The sequence below is a fragment of the Apium graveolens genome, chromosome 6, assembly GCF_009905375.1.
Source record: "Apium graveolens cultivar Ventura chromosome 6, ASM990537v1, whole genome shotgun sequence".
NCBI lineage: Eukaryota > Viridiplantae > Streptophyta > Magnoliopsida > Apiales > Apiaceae > Apium > Apium graveolens.
This window is the reverse complement of record NC_133652.1, coordinates 4,878,339-4,896,972: the sequence shown is the minus strand read 5'-3', so window position 1 is coordinate 4,896,972 and position 18,634 is coordinate 4,878,339. Positions and strand designations below refer to the sequence as shown.

Below are 18,634 nucleotides of genomic sequence, written 5' to 3'. Positions count from 1 at the left end.
CAATGAGCACCAGATATCTGAATGAGACAATAAAATATGAATGAGACAGTAATCAGAATGAGACACTAGATAAATATGCATGAATAAAACAGTCTCAAACACTTAATCAATTAACATATAAATTATAATCATCTAACATAACAACCCATCCATAAATCACAATCACTTAGCATAACAACCCATCCATAAACCAGGATGTCCCGTTGTTATCTAAACACATCACATAATCAAGAATATATCAGTTAAACACACAAAACCATCCAAAAATAAAGTTCAAACACCATAGTATAAACATAGTCTTAAAACTAAATGAAACAACCAAATGAAACATCGTCTTAAAAATATAGTTTCTCCCCCCTTCATCATAAAAGGGGCCTTCAATCAGAATCATCAAAAAAAGAAAGATCCACTTGAGTCTTGCCCTTGCGTCTATGAACATGGAATGTCATAACTCACAACCAAGTTGATATAATGTTAATTGATTAAGAATTTACAGATATAACAAGTTAAAGAATCTATCTCGGAATTATATTCAGATGTGGAAGCATGATATGGCAAGAGAAACCTGAATCTTTCTCTCTATGTGAAGTTCTCTGGTGACAGGTTGCAATTTTCCGAATCCCATCCCGACTATATGCTGATGAACATCTTCCTGTAAATATGGTCATAGAGGAATAGATGCTCTTGCAGCTACAAAATCTGCATCTCAGGTTATGTATAGTCTACAGACGATCATTATGATTTATGAGTTCCCATGTTGAGCCCATAGTCTTAGCAAACTCGCCAAACAGTGGTATGTTTGCAAGGGGTATTAATCTTCAAGATCATCATAGGCAAACATGCTATTCTTGACAATCACTCCATGCAAATTCACAAAATCTTCTATTGTCAGCTCTTCTGGTCTCGACTGCATGAATAATTGTACGGAGTAAGGGAAATGTGAATACCAATAATCCATTTTTATACAACTTTTTTTTTATCTTACTGTTGCTTGTAGGTTAATGTTTCTTAGTGCTTCTTCAATCTCAGAAGATGAGCATATGTGCTGGAGTGATTTCCTCAACATCTTACGCTTCCCGTTAAATGCAGAATTTACCTAAACCAGAAGAGAGAAGCACCTGTAAGGTTAACAAGGTCAACATAAAGCTATTGATACATTCTGAGTTGGTTCAGACTATTGAGAAAAAGCTTTTTGTTGAGGAAACCGCAGGGTAGTCTACAGCTTGCTTCAGCCTGAATGCAACTACTGCTGCATCAACCTATAAAAGAATAAATACTGGTCAGCTTACTGAGTGAGTAACCTATGCCTTGATACGAAGAAACACAAACATGAATACTGAGTCCTCAGTAAATACTAAACAGAGCTGGATATATACATCTAGTACATGTTCTTGCTCTAGGTAGAAAATTATTTAGTTAGCAACTGCTCTAGGTAGGATTTCCTATAGTAAGCAACTAAGGTGCACCTACTCAAACCACTCTACTCTCCTATCCTATATAATTGAGCCAATTGGTTTGGAATAATGCCTTGCTTTTGTAATTTTGCTAGATGCAGAAGTCGAGCTAATTTACATGTTTCAATTCCAATTTATGCATCTGAACTGTGGCTCAAGTTAAAATGGCTACTTCTGCAGATAAATTCATAAGTCCGCGGTATATATTCTAGTATTTTATATTGATTCCTTCATGTGAGTAGAACAATCTGTTGGACAAACTTAGTATTTTAGACTAAGTTGTGAATCATTTTGAGACTCTATATGAGTGAGACACATTATGTGTTAGTGGTGTGTATTTATTGGAACGTATTCTTCTCTTCGAGGGGATTCCAACGCATATTAACACGCTCAAAATGAGTAAAAGGTGAATGAGAACTGATGTTCCAAAGTTTTACCTTTTAATATGAAAAGTGGTTTTGTACCACATCGAGAGTAGCACAAACCTATTCCTTAGTTTTTCTTATAAATACCATGTACCACATCGAAAAGAAAAACAAGTCCTTTCAAGCCTCTCTTTATAAATAGAGTCTTAGGGCACCAGTTTTATTAAGTCAAGAAAATAAGAGTCATCTCTTTCATTCTTGGTCTCTTTAGTCTTAAATTTTTCCAATATTCCGGTGATAGTTCTCGGGCTCAGTTCAAGTTCGCTGAGAGTATATTCGATCTATCGATTATACTAGTATCTCGTTTTATCCTGGGAAGCAGGTCGCTAAATACGGATGGTGCGGGGCGAAACTGCTTTAAGGAGACAGTTTTCTGGACTCGAGATTAAATCCAATCTCTGTTTGTTTTCTCAAACCCTTCTCCTAATTTAATTGTTAATTCTCATATGCTTATGTGATTTAAGAATTAACAATGTTTTTGTGAAGTAGTTATATATTCAATATATATATATAACAATGTCTTTATCGTACAAGATTGCTAACAATCTTAAAGCAGTCTTCTTCAATTTTCATACTTTATTGTGAGTAGACGCAAAAGTCAATTTGATTGTTTAAATTGGATTTATTTATGGGTATATGAGTGGCCATTATTTGCCTCATTAATTAAATTAAATTTAGTGCGTTAATTTCTTTGATCACTTGTTGCCATGTGCTTGAAATTAATATAAATTCGATTTTAAGTGGTGCTTTGTTTAAGCATAACAGGTACGAGGCAAAAGTAAGCACAAAGTTGTTGGATAATTGGTTTCTTATAAGGCTATTGATGCTTTAATGGTTATTGATTTATGATCAACTTATATTCAAGTGGACATATTTGGTGACATCTCTTTCGGGTTGATCATTATAAATTGGTAGATTAAACCCAAATTTATAATTCGTCCATGTTTTTGCTATTAATGGATAGCTTATTATGTTTTGTTAACATGGTGATTGATTTCTTAATTCTGAATTGATTTTGGAATTATTAGTTCACTGATACAAGAATCATATATGCTATAGTTTACATGCATGTTTGCAAGTTCATAACATGATATTGCTATGCAATTAAATGATATGGCTACATAAATGTGACCCTTCATGATGGAACTTGATTATTTGGTGATTAATTTTTTTTTAATCATTGTTGAGTGATGATAAGGCATCAATTATTATTGTTTAATCTTTAATAATGGAGTTATATCACAAACTTGTAATACTGGATAGAATGCAGTAACATGTTTGTTGTTAAATAATGTGACGAGGTGCGCAGCTGAAGTGAACCAGATTTACAATTGCTCAGGATTCTCCACATTAAAAAACCTAATGGGCCTGGAGTACAGGTTATGGGTCGGCAGATAAATAATATTTTTCTGGTTGGATTTTTCCTCCAGTTAAATAGTAATTTCACGTGTTGGTGTCGGTCTGCTGCGGCAGTGACACACGAGCCTATTATAGTGATCCATGTGATACTTAATACGACGAATATTGATATCAGTATTTATGCTGAACTTCGGAGAGAATCCGGAAAGTTGTTAACCCTAACGCATCAGTTGATCAAGGATCACTGAATGTGGATTTATTGAAGATTTATGTTCTTCCTTGGGCCTTTTCTGGTTGTACCAGTAGGTGAGCCATAAATGTAGGTTCGTGTGAACCATGTAAATATTTTCGAGAAATTCGGTAATTGAATTTTTAATGATAAGAACTACGGGAAGTTCTTTTAACATGATATTAAAATCTTATAGGTTTTAATGAATAACGTAAAACCTGCTCAGATGAGAGGTAGTGACACGATACGTGTTTACTGTCTAGTTTGATAGTAAAACATTTGTCACTCGTACTCGTAGTCGAGTCAATATTGAATCTAAATAGAGAGATGTGTGCTCTATAAACTCAAGGGTAAATCCAACTTAATACAGATAATTAAGATGGTTGAGAATAAATTTGATGATGAATAATCACCGTGCAAATTCTGTTTGCAACGTGAATATTCATGAGGTCGTTGCACCTTACTCGTATTATATAAATGGAGTAGATGCAGACTTGAGTTGCGCTCTGAGAAAGATGCAAAATGATTGTGATCAGCTCAGACTATCACTGAATTTGAGGATATTAGTTACGAAGGGCTAATCGGTCCTTAAACATGATACCACAGAAGGAAATAATTAAATTTCCTATTAGTTTTGGAATATTTTCTGACATTCTGTAAAATATTAAAATTGTGGGGGTATCTAAAATAGAAAATTATTGAATTTTCTATGAATAGTGGAATGTAATGAAACATTCTTGAAAATAATTGAAATGTGGGGTATCTCGAAACTTGATATCAATACCTCTGTTGGTAGCATGAGATCCAAAATCAATTGAGATATTTTGGATGGATACATAGACAATGGTTGAGTCTAATAATATCCGATATATGAATCTAATTTTTGAGATTCGTAAGAATACTATTACAGAGTTTAGGAATGCTTATGTGATAAGCTAGTAGATCCTAGTAGATCTGTAATTAAAAGTCATCTAAATGAACTTACGAGTTATTGGATGAATGTGAGGATGAACCTGCAGAGAGTAAAAGACTTGGATAATTGCTAATCCTGAATGTCTTGATAATTTGCTTGAAGGTGAACTCGTAAATTTAATAGAAGCAATGCGCTTCACGTATAATTTCTTGATAAGTGAATATATCAAGAGAAAATTTGACTATTACTGAGAGTCAATAAATCAAGATTTTCTAGCACGTGTACTAGAAAATGGATTGTGCATGTTCTCTCTATGTCCTTTGTGGGGGAAAGGATGTTAAGAAATAGAGAGAGTGGTTCTGTTTGACGGAATCTTGTTTAAAAAAAAAATATATAGATCTTCTTACGAGATAGAAGCATTAGGATCCAAATGAATTTGTAAATTGGGAAAATATATCTGGGTCTGAAGGAAGTATAAGGTCAGACTGATACAAAAAATATTACAGTCGAAAGTGATGACCTTATATAATTTATGAAATATTCTCGAGTTTGAGAATAAGGTTCATTAAGATGATACTAAAATTATCGTATTGTGAAATTTAAAAGTGCATCAATGAACATTGAGATGGCTTTTCTAAATAGATATTTGGAGAAATATCTATATACGTGAACCCGAGGGTTGCTCTAGATAAAGCAAGAGTAGAAAATCTGTATTTTCGGTGATCATGTTGAGTGAAACAACATTGACACGAAATAATGGCATATTAAATTTGATATTGCTATGATAAGCAATGGCTTCAAATAAATGACATGGTTGCCATTTTGAGGACGCTCAATATTGGTTGCTATGTGAATAAGGATTGCCAGTTTAAGGACGCTTAAACTCGGTAATGATGCAAACTGAAATTGCTGGTTTTTGGGACGCTAAAAGCTGGTAATATCAATAACAAGTGAAGCCTTAAGTAATAACTAGTAAAGTTATTTCATAAATATGAAATATGTCAATATGAGATGTCAAACTGATTCAAAATCAGAGAATTGACAAGTGTGCATGTGTTATTTACACATGATATGCAAGTCATAATTGATTGCATGTGAGTGATCTGATCATTACGAGAAGTAATGACAAGAGGATCATCTCTGAAAATCTTGATGAGATTGAAAAGTTTTGATTTGAAGATTACAATCTTCGTGACTTTAAAACTTTTAGATGATACATGTCACATGTTGGTGATGTGAATTTTGAAGAGGTCAACGAAGCTAAAGTTGTCATAGCTGGAATGGATTTATATATATCCAAGCGTAGATGAACAAGGATCTCTCAAGAAGGATTGCAAGTCTGTTGTACTTTTTAAAATTGTACAAAATTAGACATAGGCTACACAGTTGGTAAACTGGGTAGATGCACGAGTACAATGGAAATTGGTCACTTGGAAGTGATTGCAATGAGATTTAAGTTGTATGATATGTGCTCGTGAGCTTGGACTTCAATACGAAAGATATCTAATTGTACTATGTGAATATAGTATGTAAATTATATATTTGACTTTAAGAACTTAAAAGTCATTCGAGAATACATTTCACACTTAGCAGTCGTGTCATGGAAATCCTAAACTTAGCTCGATTCATGATGGAATACGAGTCTGGTGTATAAAATAAATGCAGTTAAAAGGCCGAGTAGCCACTTTGTAAGGATATTCCTAAATGACAAGGAAAATGTGTCTTCAATATGCATATATCGTGTAATCAATATGCAAATTGGGAGATCACATTATTGTGTATGAAATGGTATGTCTCACATCTATGATGAGGACATAATACCATTAAACAACTATTCTCAACAAGAATTATCATGATTGACTAGGTAAAGTCAAATGATAATGTTTGGATCCACTAACCAGATGGTTAAACTGAGCAAATCTGTTTAAGACAAGAGAATCTAGTTAGACCGAGAGATAGTTGTCAAATCATCGAGAGGAATGAGCCTTGCCTATTGCTTAACGGCGTCATGGTGGACACCCAACCTTGCTGACTGGAGATCCCAAGAACTTGGTTCAATGGGACAACTAAATCATGATGACCAAATCACTGTGGGGGTAACCCCTGGCCTATTTCTATGATGATGAAACAGTGAGACCCGTAAGGTACGAGGTTAAGCTTTATGCTTTTAATGATCTTTGACGAATACAAGGATTTCAAGTTTGAATACATAATATTCGGTTGGGTAAACGCGGGTTACTCTATAAGATAAAGATCACCTATGTAAGAGAGAAGTATGGCCGCTTCAAAGGAGAATTGCGAGGCACAATTCTTTAGAAACTCTTGCAGAACCAGGACGATGTTCCAGGGCCAAAATGGACATAATCATGAGAACTGAATGAGTCAGGAAAGATATAGTGATGAGTATGTCATCATTTACACAAACGGTCGAACAGTTCAAGGACATCGCGTCATACTGTCTACCAGTAAAGTCGATATACTTACTCGAGCGAAGGTTCAAGGAGCATTCTCTACCTATCGTATGCTATATCTGACCGCCGGAACTATCACCAAGTCAAGCTCCGCGTCTGTCTGTCTATGTGGTGTCTATGTGGTGCGTGCTACTGGACCATCAATCTCATTTGTGGGGGATTGTTGGACAAACTTAGTATTTTAGACTAAGTTGTGAATCATTTTGAGACTCTATATGAGTGAGACACATTATGTGTTAGTGGTGTGTATTTATTGGAACGTATTCTTCTCTTCGAGGGGATTCCAACGCATATTAACACGCTCAAAATGAGTAAAAGGTGAATGAGAACTGATGTTCCAAAGTTTTACCTTTTAATATGAAAAGTGGTTTTGTACCACATCGAGAGTAGCACAAACCTATTCCTTAGTTTTTCTTATAAATACCATGTACCACATCGAAAAGAAAAACAAGTCCTTTCAAGCCTCTCTTTATAAATAGAGTCTTAGGGCACCAGTTTTATTAAGTCAAGAAAATAAGAGTCATCTCTTTCATTCTTGGTCTCTTTAGTCTTAAATTTTTCCAATATTCCGGTGATAGTTCTCGGGCTCAGTTCAAGTTCGCTGAGAGTATATTCGATCTATCGATTATACTAGTATCTCGTTTTATCCTGGGAAGCAGGTCGCTAAATACGGATGGTGCGGGGCGAAACTGCTTTAAGGAGACAGTTTTCTGGACTCGAGATTAAATCCAATCTCTGTTTGTTTTCTCAAACCCTTCTCCTAATTTAATTGTTAATTCTCATATGCTTATGTGATTTAAGAATTAACAATGTTTTTGTGAAGTAGTTATATATTCAATATATATATATAACAATGTCTTTATCGTACAAGATTGCTAACACAATCATGAGGCAGAAAATCCTTTTACATTACACCGTGATACTAAATTACAGAATGTACAAAGCAACGCCCTCTAACACCCTCTAGGAAAAAAATGTAGGAGGAAGGGGGTGTTAAAGAAGAATATCTTCAATAGGCATACTTTTGTGTTGCTAAGTCGATAATGTTTTTATCAGGCAAATTACCTGAATAAAAATTGATGAAAACATTTATAGGTCGATATTTAGATGTTCGCAAAGATGGATCCACCAGACCTAAAGCCGCTTCCTCCTAAAAACAACATTCAATAAAAAGGATCAGTGACAATATACTATCTACTTATAAGCTATTTTATTCAAAATCTGTAAGCTAGCTATTTCTTAGTAGACTCACTACATCCTACATTATATAGAAATAGTCTTAGTTTATCTTAGATTCTTGAAGTTAAATTAAATTTCATAAACACAGATTAACAACTATAATTTTGATAACAGACTAGAGTATTTGGGCTCTCCAAGAGCAAGGTAGCATTATATTCAGGTGGTCTAACGATTTTAATAAAAAAAGAACAAATTCCAAAATAGTTAAAATAAAATAAATTGGTAATTGTTGATACTAAGGTTTGAACTTTGAACCCTTTATCTGGCACCTTAAACCAACTCAGCCAATATCTGAGTGAGTACATACAAATAATGTATTCTCAGATTTCACAATACTTCATGACTGCTGTACAACAAGTGCCCGCCCCTATCTCTACATACAATTCTTTCTCTTATGCAACAATAAGTAATTAAAATGCAGTTAGTACTTGGTAGTTAACAGAGGATTATGATATAAAAAACCTTAATATCAGATGAATCAACAAAACAAACACATCAAGTTTCTAATTTTTTTAATAACATATAGAAGGCAGATGATGTTTGGAAACAAATTTTAAAATTCGAAGAAGTAATTCGAATCTTAAGCAAGAGAACAACTTCTGACAAAATATCTCCCACCGGAAGAAGAAGCTTAATTACATCTGTACTGATATTAAACGGAAGTTTAGAGACTACCTGCAAAATATTAGCTAAATTAGCTATCTTAAAATTTGTAATTCTGAAAGTATATATATTAGCCAAGTTGGCTAAGTTACGCTTTTCAGCATTTAACATTTGACATCAGAATACATATGAAGAAGTGCAATACAGAGAACAATTTGGCCAGAAGAGATACCGAAAAAATTTCACCTTGACGCTTACCAAATAAAGAAAATATGAAGAATTAGAAAGAAGTCAGAGAGATAGAAGTTTCACCTTAGCACATCGTGAACTTCTATCCAATGAATTACCTTCCAAATAAGGTAACAAATGGGAGCGTATTGAAGATGTTTTAACTCAATATATATTGCTACAACTCGGTAATATCACACAATCATAACAAAGTAAAACATGGGTTGAAACCAAAAGGAACTCTTTTAAGAATCTATATTCTACTACCACAATTAAGCATCACCGGTTCAATACCAGAAAGCCATGGCAACCAAAACTTATCAAGAAGAGAAAGATCAGTGACACTAATCATGCTCACAAAGAATATTGCACGGCAGATAAAAATATAAAGAGAAAGGAAGAGGTTTTATACCTTGACATTGTCGATATTCGCAAACCTTTCTCTCACAAGTTCAGCCATGTAAGGGTCCTACACGCCAATGTAAAAAACATAAACAAATAGAAATGAGAACTTTCACATTTGATCTATATCCCCATGTTCTTCTCTACTTGCAATCAACTTAATAATATCCCTCAAGATAAGGTACTTAGAAATTATAAGTAATGTACATATATGAAACGTCGACCATTAGCATTTTACAATCTGGACTCTACATTTGTTACATGTCTTTCCTTTAAGCATATTTGTTCATGTCAATACACCTTGACGAAAAAGAATCCAGTATTCAGTTATTTTTAAGTCGGAATTCTGTAATCCATACTACAGATAGTACTTAATCAAGATCGAAACTTTAACTCATAACTGTTAATCTACGAGTTTATGATGATATTCAGATTGCAACATATCAGACAGCAGTTTAGAGTCCAGAGTTTGCAGTTTGTTCAGAAGTTCCAGCAGAGGCTATTTCTCAGGATTAGGTTTGTTAGGGTTTTGTGTAAATCTTGTTTATCTGGATAAACCTTATCTCAAACAAACTCACCACCTTATCTTATAAATCAAGTTTAAAATCTCTCAAGCCTTATCTCTTTACTTAATTTATCATTTTCAAACGTACTAACAGATTAGTTTCAAAGATTTATTCAAAATATTTTCAAACAAACTTATCTTCCAACCTTATCTTGTGTTTGAAAATAAATCTGTTAGAACTTTGCTTATAAATACAACTCTTCATTTCAGATTTGTAACTAACACTTTCACGAGAATCCTTCATCATCTGAAATTATTTTCTTGTTTCATACCCGAGATATTCATATCCAGAAAAACAAGAAACCTAGTTTGAGTTGTAATCAATTTGTTTATTCTTGTAACTGAATAGTGTATTCATATCAACTTTGTGCCGGGTTGTGGCAAGCTTGATTTTAAAGTATAGCAAGGTAGCTAGAAGGCTAAGGAATAGCAGTGGGCTAGGTAGCAAGGTAGCTTGGGAAAGGGTTTCTTTCAGGTGCTATATTTGTAATCAAGGAAAAGACTGTAAGTTCTTTTATTAAAGTTGATATAATACTTTCTCTATGCTAGTTGGCATGGGGACTTGGATGTAGGCCATAGACTAGGTGTAGGGGCCGAACCAAGTGAAAACTTCTGGTGTTTTTACTTTTCAGTTTTCAGCATTCTGCATTTTATTTCTGTTCTTTATTTTCTGCAGTGTTATTGAGACTGTCTCATACCCTGTCTCATTTGTAGAGGGACTGTCCCATTTGCATAAGAGACTGTCCCATTTGCCTTGACAGTTAGAATATTATTTTATCTATCGAGCCATCGAATTTCATTTGGTATCAGAGCAGGTGCACTTAATTCTCTTTTTAGTGTTTATTTTGCTAGCGATCCATGGCTCAACCAGATAGGTATTCAAACAATTATCCACCACTGCTTCATGGTGCTGAAAACTACAATGACTGGAAGTTTCGAATGAAAATCTTTCTCCAGCGTGATGCATTTGAATGGGATGCTGTAGAAAATGGTTTCATAATTCCTATGAAAGAAGGAAAGCCAAAATCTCTCAAGGATCTCTCTCCCGAAGAAGTGAACGCAATGAATTCCAATGCTAAAACTATGAACTCACTTCTCAATGGCATGGTAGCTACAAAATTAAGAAAAGTTTCAGCATGTACTACTGCCAAGCAGATTTGGGATACGATCAAAGTCAGCCACGAAGGCACGTCTAAGGTACGTGAAGTAAAATTAAGTATGCTAATGAGTGACTATGAAGGTTTCAGGTTGGAAAAAGATGAAAGCGTGCGAGATGCTCAAGGGAGGTTTCTGACATTGATGAACTCCATCTCACTTCTGGAAAGGATCATTCCTCAATCTGAGATTAATAGGAAAATCCTCAGAGCAATGCCAAAGAAGTTTGCTCCAAAGGTTACCATTCTGCAGGATTCAACACTGCTTTCGACTATGGATACTCTAACACTGTTCAGTGAATTGGAGGAATTCGAAAATCAGCTTCGTAGATATGATGAAGAAGATGAAGCTCCTCGTAAAAAAACTCTTGCACTTAATGCAGATGCAGATGAGTCTCCTGATGATTCTGATGAAGAGATTGCTCTTCTAACAAAGAAGTTTCATAAATTTCTTGCCAAACGGAATGTTTCCAAACGACCTATGAAGTCACAGTTTCCGAAGAAGGACTTCAAATCTAATCCGAGCAAGGAGGTTAAAGTGAATCAAAGCAAGGATACTTGTTTTGAGTGTGGAAAGAAAGGGCACTTCAAAAAGGACTGCTACAAGCTGAAGAACAAAAAGAAGGCATTAATTACCTGGAGTGATGATGAATCTGATGTGGAGATCGATTCAGACGATGAAGTTGCTCAACTTTGCTTTGCTGGACTAGAGGACAACTCCAGTGATAATGATGAGGTACAGAATATTAAGTATAATTCAAATATATCTTCGTCTATTTTAAATTTGCAGGTCCAGGTTAAGAAGTTGAAAGAAAAGAATGCTTATTTAAAGCAAGCTTTAAGTGAAGTTCTTAGTGAAATGGATGACCTCATGAAGGAAGAAGCCCTAGTTGCTGAGAACAAATCATTGCTTGAAAGGGTTTCAAAACTTACTGAAGAAAATCAATATCTCAAAAATGAGATTGAGATGAAGGATGTATGCCTTGAAGCTTTGAAGAAAGAGTCAATATCTGTTGATTCAGAAACCGTTAAAGAAGACAGTGCTCCTGATCCCCTTGTTCCTGAATTAAAGCAGAAAGTCGAACAGCTTGAAAAGGATTTAGCTAAATGTTTTCATGGAGAAGGAACTTTGAATGCTCTTCTTGGTGAACAAAAATCTTCTCTTGATAAAGGAGGATTAGGATGTGAGTCAATCAAGAAACGTGCATTTCAAGGCGGTTATAAGCGAGCTCCTATGAAATATAAGATGCCTTATGAAAAATGTCAAGACTATGGCAAAGCTGGCCACCCTACATCTGAATCTAGATTATGTGGTATCAAGGGCCACTCCACTAACTCATCTTATAAATCGTCTACTAGATATAAATCTGCTAATACTTCTGTTAATATTGTTCAGATGTGGATCAAGAAATCAGATAGACATTTATATAAGATTTGTGAAACTAACCAACCAGGACCCAAGGTTAAGTGGGTACCTAAGACATAAAGCAATTTTTGCAGGTTTGTTTGAAGGTCCATGTTCCGCGAAATAAATGGATCATCGACAGTGGTTGTTCACGTCACATGACAGGTGATAAATCCAAGTTTCTATCTCTAGTTGCCAAGGAAGGTGGCTTAGTTACTCTTGGAGATTCAAACACCGTCAGAATTATTGGAAAAGGCACCATTGGTAATGACAGGTTTGCTATTTCTAATGTTCGTTTAGTTGATGGTTTGAAATATAATCTCATTAGTGTAAGTCAACTTACTGATGCTGGTCATAAGGTTAAGTTCGATAAAGATGTATGCTATATTGGTACTCATACTAACGAGTTTGCTTTAGTTGCCAAAAGAAAAGGAAATATTTTTGTATTAGATTTTGATGAACAGCAAGAAGAAATTTGTCTAGCTACCGTTCAAGAACAACAAGACCTGTGGCATAGACGTCTTGGCCATGTTCACATGGATCTTCTTCGGAAGATATCTTCTCATGATCTGGTTAGAGGTCTACCAAAGCTGAAGTACAAGAAAATAGAACCTTGTTCAGCTTGCCAACTTGGAAAACAGGTGAAAACTTCCTTTACTGCCAAGAATAAAGTATCAACTTCTGTTCCTTTGCAGCTCCTTCATTTAGATCTCTTCGGTCCAGAAAGGTATGTAAGTTTGGGAGGTAAGAATTATGCTTTTGTTATAGTAGATGATTATTCTCGTTTTACTTGGGTGTTATTCTTGCGTACTAAAGATGAAGCTTTTAGTGAATTCAAGGATCTTATTACTAACCTTGAGACTAAGTATTCATTTAAGCTCAAGACTATTCGTAGTGATCATGGAGGTGAATTCGAGAAGGATTTTATAACCTTCTGTAAATCAAGAGGAATCACTCATGAATTCTCAGCTCCTCGAACTCCTCAGCAAAACGGAGTAGTAGAACGCAAGAACAGGACTCTACAGGAAACTGCCAGAACTCTACTGCATGAGAGTAAGCTTCCAAGAAAATTTTGGGCTGAAGCGGTACACATCCTGTTATGTTTTAAATAGAGTACTTATTCGTCCTATTTTGCTTAAAACCCCGTATGAATTGCTTAAGAAAAGGACTCCTAACATTAGTTATTTTCGAGTATTTGGTTCCAAGTGTTTTATTTTAGATACTCAAAATAATCGAGGCAAGTTCGATGCGAAATCTACGGAAGGAATCTTCTCGGGATATTCTACTACAAGCAAAGCTTATCGTGTTTATAATTCTGTCAAGAACAAAGTAGAAGAATCCATCAATATTACATTCAATGAATCCTCAAGGAATATATCTCAAATTGATGAAGACACTGCGGATCTAGCGTCTCATTCCCAAATGAGACAGTCTCATTCTGAAAAGAGTCAGTCTCATTCTGACAAATCAAACAGTCAAGACTCTCCAGGTCCATTTCAGTCTTCTGATAATTCTGCAGGATCTACTCAAGCCTCAGTTGAATCTTCTGGCTCTCCAAAGACTCCCGATAGTGTTTCAAATTTGAATTCTGTTACTCCTCTGGATAAATCTTCACAAGCGGAAATGAGGCAGTCTCTTTTGAATGAGACAACTCCTATTCATTTCCAGGCAGACAATTCTAATGAGGAAGAAATGAGTAATATTCAACTTCCTAAGTCTTCTAGGACTGTGAAGAATCATCCACCAGATAATCTTCTTACTGATTTAGATCAAGGGATTTCTACTCGAAGCAGACTTCATAATCTATGTGCATTCTGTGCTTTTGTTGCTAAATTTGAACCAAAGAATGCTCAAGAAGCAGTTGCAGACGAACATTGTTATGTTGCAATGCAGGAGGAATTGAACCAGTTCGAGCGTTGTGATGTTTGGGAACTCGTCCCACCTCCTCAGGATGCCAAGATCATTGGTACTCGCTGGGTTTTCAAGAATAAGAAGGATGAAGATGGCAACATTATTCGAAATAAAACTCGTTTGGTTGCTCAGGGATACAACCAGCAGGAAGGAATTGATTACGACGAGACATATGCTCCAGTAGCTCGTTTAGAAGCTATTCGAATCTTAATGGCCTTTGCAGCTCACAAGAAGTTCAAGCTCTATCAGATGGACGTCAAAAGCGCATTTCTAAATGGCTATCTCAAGGAAGAAGTCTACGTGAAGCAGCCTCCAGGTTTCATTCATGAGAAGTACCCTAACTATGTTTACAAGCTCAAGAAATCTGTCTATGGATTGAGACAGTCCCCTCGTTGTTGGTACGAGCGTCTCAGTCAATTTCTTGTGAACAATGGTTTCATTCGCGGTACACTCGATCCAACTCTCTTTATTTTTCATAAACGTGATAACTTTCTTTTAGTACAAGTTTATGTTGATGATATAGTATTTGGATCTTCTAACGAATCTTTGTGTAAGTGGTTTTCTGATTGCATGCATAAGGAATTCGATATGAGTTTGATGGGTGAATTGCAGTACTTTCTAGGTTTGCAAATTAATCAGTCTAATGCAGGAATATTTATTCACCAAGGCAAGTACATAAAGGATTTACTCAAAAGGTTTGCACTTGATCATGTCACACCTAAATCAACTCCGATGAGTACTTCAGTTAAGCTTACTAAGGATGAACAAGGTACACCTGTAGATGTCACTAAATTTCGAGGTATGATTGGTTCATTGTTATATTTAACTGCCTCACGACCTGACATTATGTATAGTGTATGCTTGTGTGCTCGTTTTCAATCTCAACCTAAAGAATCTCATTTGAATGCCGTTAAACGTATTTTTAAATATTTGAAAGGTACGAGTGACTTGGGATTATTTTATCCAAGCTCCTCTTCCTTTGACTTAATCGGTTTTTCAGATGCTGACTATGCAGGGTCACAGGTTGATAGAAAAAGCACAAGTGGTGCTTGTGAATTTTTAGGAGATTGTTTAGTTGCATGGCATAGTAAAAAGCAAACTTCAGTAGCTCTCTCTACAGCTGAAGGAGAGTACATTGCAGCTGGAAGTTGCTGTGCTCAAATTTTGTGGATGCAACAAACATTGCAGGATTTTGGTATTTCTTACTCAAATATTCCTATTTATTGTGATAATACCTCTGCAATTAATATCTCTAAAAATCCTGTTATGCATTCTCGTACTAAGCATATTGATGTTCGTCACCATTTTCTACGAGATAATGTTTCTAAAGGTAATATTGAGCTTATTTATATTTCTACTGAGAAACAGCGTGCAGATATCTTCACTAAGCCTTTAGCTGAAGATAGATTTTGTAAAATGCGTCGTGAATTAGGTATGTGTTCTCTGTAATTTATTACATGATTTATGTGATTATATGTGAATTATGTCATAATATTTGAATATTTGTTGTGTATTTATTAGGTTCCGTGTTAATTTCACCTTGCGTTTCTGTTTCTGAATTTGTGTTTTATTTTTTTTATATTTTTTTTCCGTGTGTTTATGCGTGTAAAGAGTGTTAGATTTTGTAAATCTTTTGATTAGACTTTTCATATCCTTGAAACTCGTGCATGTATTACTCTTTCAGTACATAACTTCTGTCATGCATCTCTTCGACTTCTTTTCAATCTCTATCTCTTCAATTCTCATTTTTTTATTTAACCTAATCTTCTTAACCCTTTCAGTTTCCTATTCATCTTCTCTCTCTCAAACACAATCGAAAACCTTTCTCCATTTCTTTTCTATTTTCTCGCCTCTATCCATGGCACGCAAATCTACCCCTTTCACTCGTTCTCGATCTACCGCTCAACGTACCCCAACTGATGCGGCTTCAGGTTCCAAGCGTCAACGGGTCGGTAATTTTGAACCGGAAGTATCAAGCGGAACGACTGATAGTTCTTTTGAGCGACATGCAAAGGAGACTACTTCGACGAAAGTGATGTCAAAGTTGATTCTGAAGGAACGCCTGTGTGATCTGGATCTTCTGAAGAAAATCGGTATTGTGGGTTTGTTTGATTCAGTTGGTTGTTCGTCATTGTTGTCGCCCCCGGAGATTATTTATCCCGAGTTAGTGAAAGAATTCTATGCCAAGCTTCGTATTTTGGATGGAAATATTGTGTTTTCAGAAGTCCAAGGGAATCCTGTTTGTTTTAAGGCCGATCTTCTGGCACGGCTTACTGGTGTTTCTGACAAGGGAGTTTGTCCGTCGACAACTCATCAAGCGTTTCAAGACATTCCTGGTCTCCAGTACGAGGAACAGCTCAAGGTCATTCTTGGAGACAATTTTGTTTCGGTGTCAGTCAAACCTTCGGTAAATGATTTAACCCCAGTTTCTCTTGTTTTGTTTCGTTTATTTCATACGAATGTTATGCCTCGTAAATCTGGTCGTGATAGAGTCACTTTCCAAGATTGTATTCTTATGTCTGTTTTTGTTAAAAAGATTCAGTGCAATGTTGCTTCCTTGATTATATCCAATATGGGTCACTGTGCCAAGCATGGTTCTATGCATTTACCATACCCTGGTCTTTTGTCTCGAGTATTTGAATATTTTTGTGCCTTGACCCCTGCTTCTGTGTCTGATAAGATTTCTGTAGTTTTTGACTTGTCAGTATTAACCTTAAATGGTTTAGTTGTCTCTGAGTCCAATGAGTTAGTTTTTGATGATGCCTCTAGGAATGTTGGTGGTATTCCTAAGTCTCCTAATTATGCCTCAGACCCCTTTGATCAGCCTACCAATACTCTTCTTAATTCTCTGTTGATCAAATTAAATGAAAATTCTGCTGCTTTGGCTAATCTTAATCAGCATTTTGCTTCTGTCAAAACTCTTGGATCACTAACTTCTGAAGTTAGTATTCTAAATGCTTCTTTTGAGTTGTTTAGGAAGTATGTCTGTTCATCTTTGGATGATATCAATGCTAAACTCTCTGTATTGCATACTTCTGATGTCAAGTTGTCTAAGACCATAGATTTTGAGTTTGGGACTCTGCAGGAAGGGATGGTTTCCTCTGCTAAGGCATGGGAAAAGGAATTTGTTAAGTTGTTTTTTAAGCTTGGGTCAGAGACTAAATTTCTATCCCAGCAGTTGTCAGCCATGCAAGACAAGAGCAAGATGTATTGGCACAAGAAACGAGATTGGATTGGAGATTGTACTCTAGAAGAAATCACTGCTCCTCTGCCACTCCCTGCCATTCCTCCACCTTCAGTTTTTGGTATAACCAGAGAAGAATACAAGGCAAAGATTTTTGACTGGCTTCGTGAACGGGACGGGAAGGCACCAGCTCAGGAAGCTTTTGACAAGCTATTTTCAGAGTACGGCTCAGCTCCGGTGTTTCCTTCATCCCAGAACAAGGCTTCTGGTTCAGGCAAAGGCAAAGGCAAAGGCAAAGTTCCAGTTCATGTTGATGACGATTCTGATTAGAGGACCCTTTTATGATGAAGGGGGAGAAATTATGAGATGTTTTTAAGACGTTTGTTGTTTTTAAGACGTTTGTTTCATTTTGGTTTCTTTGATGGGTGTTTCGTTTTTAAGACTATGTGTTGGTTTTTAAGACTTTGATTGTTGGTTGTGTTGGTTTTGAACTTTGATTCTGGATGTGCTTTATGTGTTTAATCGTTATTCTGGATTCTGTTTAGATAACAACTGGACATCCTGGTTTAGGGATGGGTTGTTATGTTTTAAGTATTTATTGATTGAGACTGTTTCTTTTATGCATATTGATCTCGTGTCTCATTCAGTCTTTAGTTGTCTCATTCTCATATTGATTGCATGTATTGTAAACTGCAATATATTCTGTTGTATCTAACTCTGTTTTACAGGCCTTTAGTGTTTTTGATAGGGGGAGCATTTATGCTTTCTTTGTCATCATCATAAAAGGGGGAGAATGTTAATCTACGAGTTTATGATGATATTCAGATTGCAACATATCAGACAGCAGTTTAGAGTCCAGAGTTTGCAGTTTGTTCAGAAGTTCCAGCAGAGGCTATTTCTCAGGATTAGGTTTGTTAGGGTTTTGTGTAAATCTTGTTTATCTGGATAAACCTTATCTCAAACAAACTCACCACCTTATCTTATAAATCAAGTTTAAAATCTCTCAAGCCTTATCTCTTTACTTGATTTATCATTTTCAAACGTACTAACAGATTAGTTTCAAAGATTTATTCAAAATATTTTCAAACAAAC

The 18,634-nt window shown here is 35.6% G+C and overlaps 1 protein-coding gene across 1 annotated transcript; it reads right to left on the bottom strand.

The window, feature by feature from the left end:
- Window positions 1-811: 811 nt before the first annotated feature.
- LOC141664457 (ribosomal RNA small subunit methyltransferase, chloroplastic-like) lies at window positions 812-16,218 on the bottom strand. Its single transcript, XM_074470412.1, has 6 exons — window positions 16,180-16,218; window positions 9,334-9,390; window positions 8,709-8,765; window positions 1,206-1,259; window positions 986-1,096; window positions 812-907 (listed from the first exon to the last, which is right to left on the bottom strand). Exons 1-6 carry the CDS (start codon window positions 16,216-16,218, stop codon window positions 812-814), a joined length of 414 nt encoding a protein of 137 aa, XP_074326513.1.
- Window positions 16,219-18,634: the final 2,416 nt, after the last annotated feature.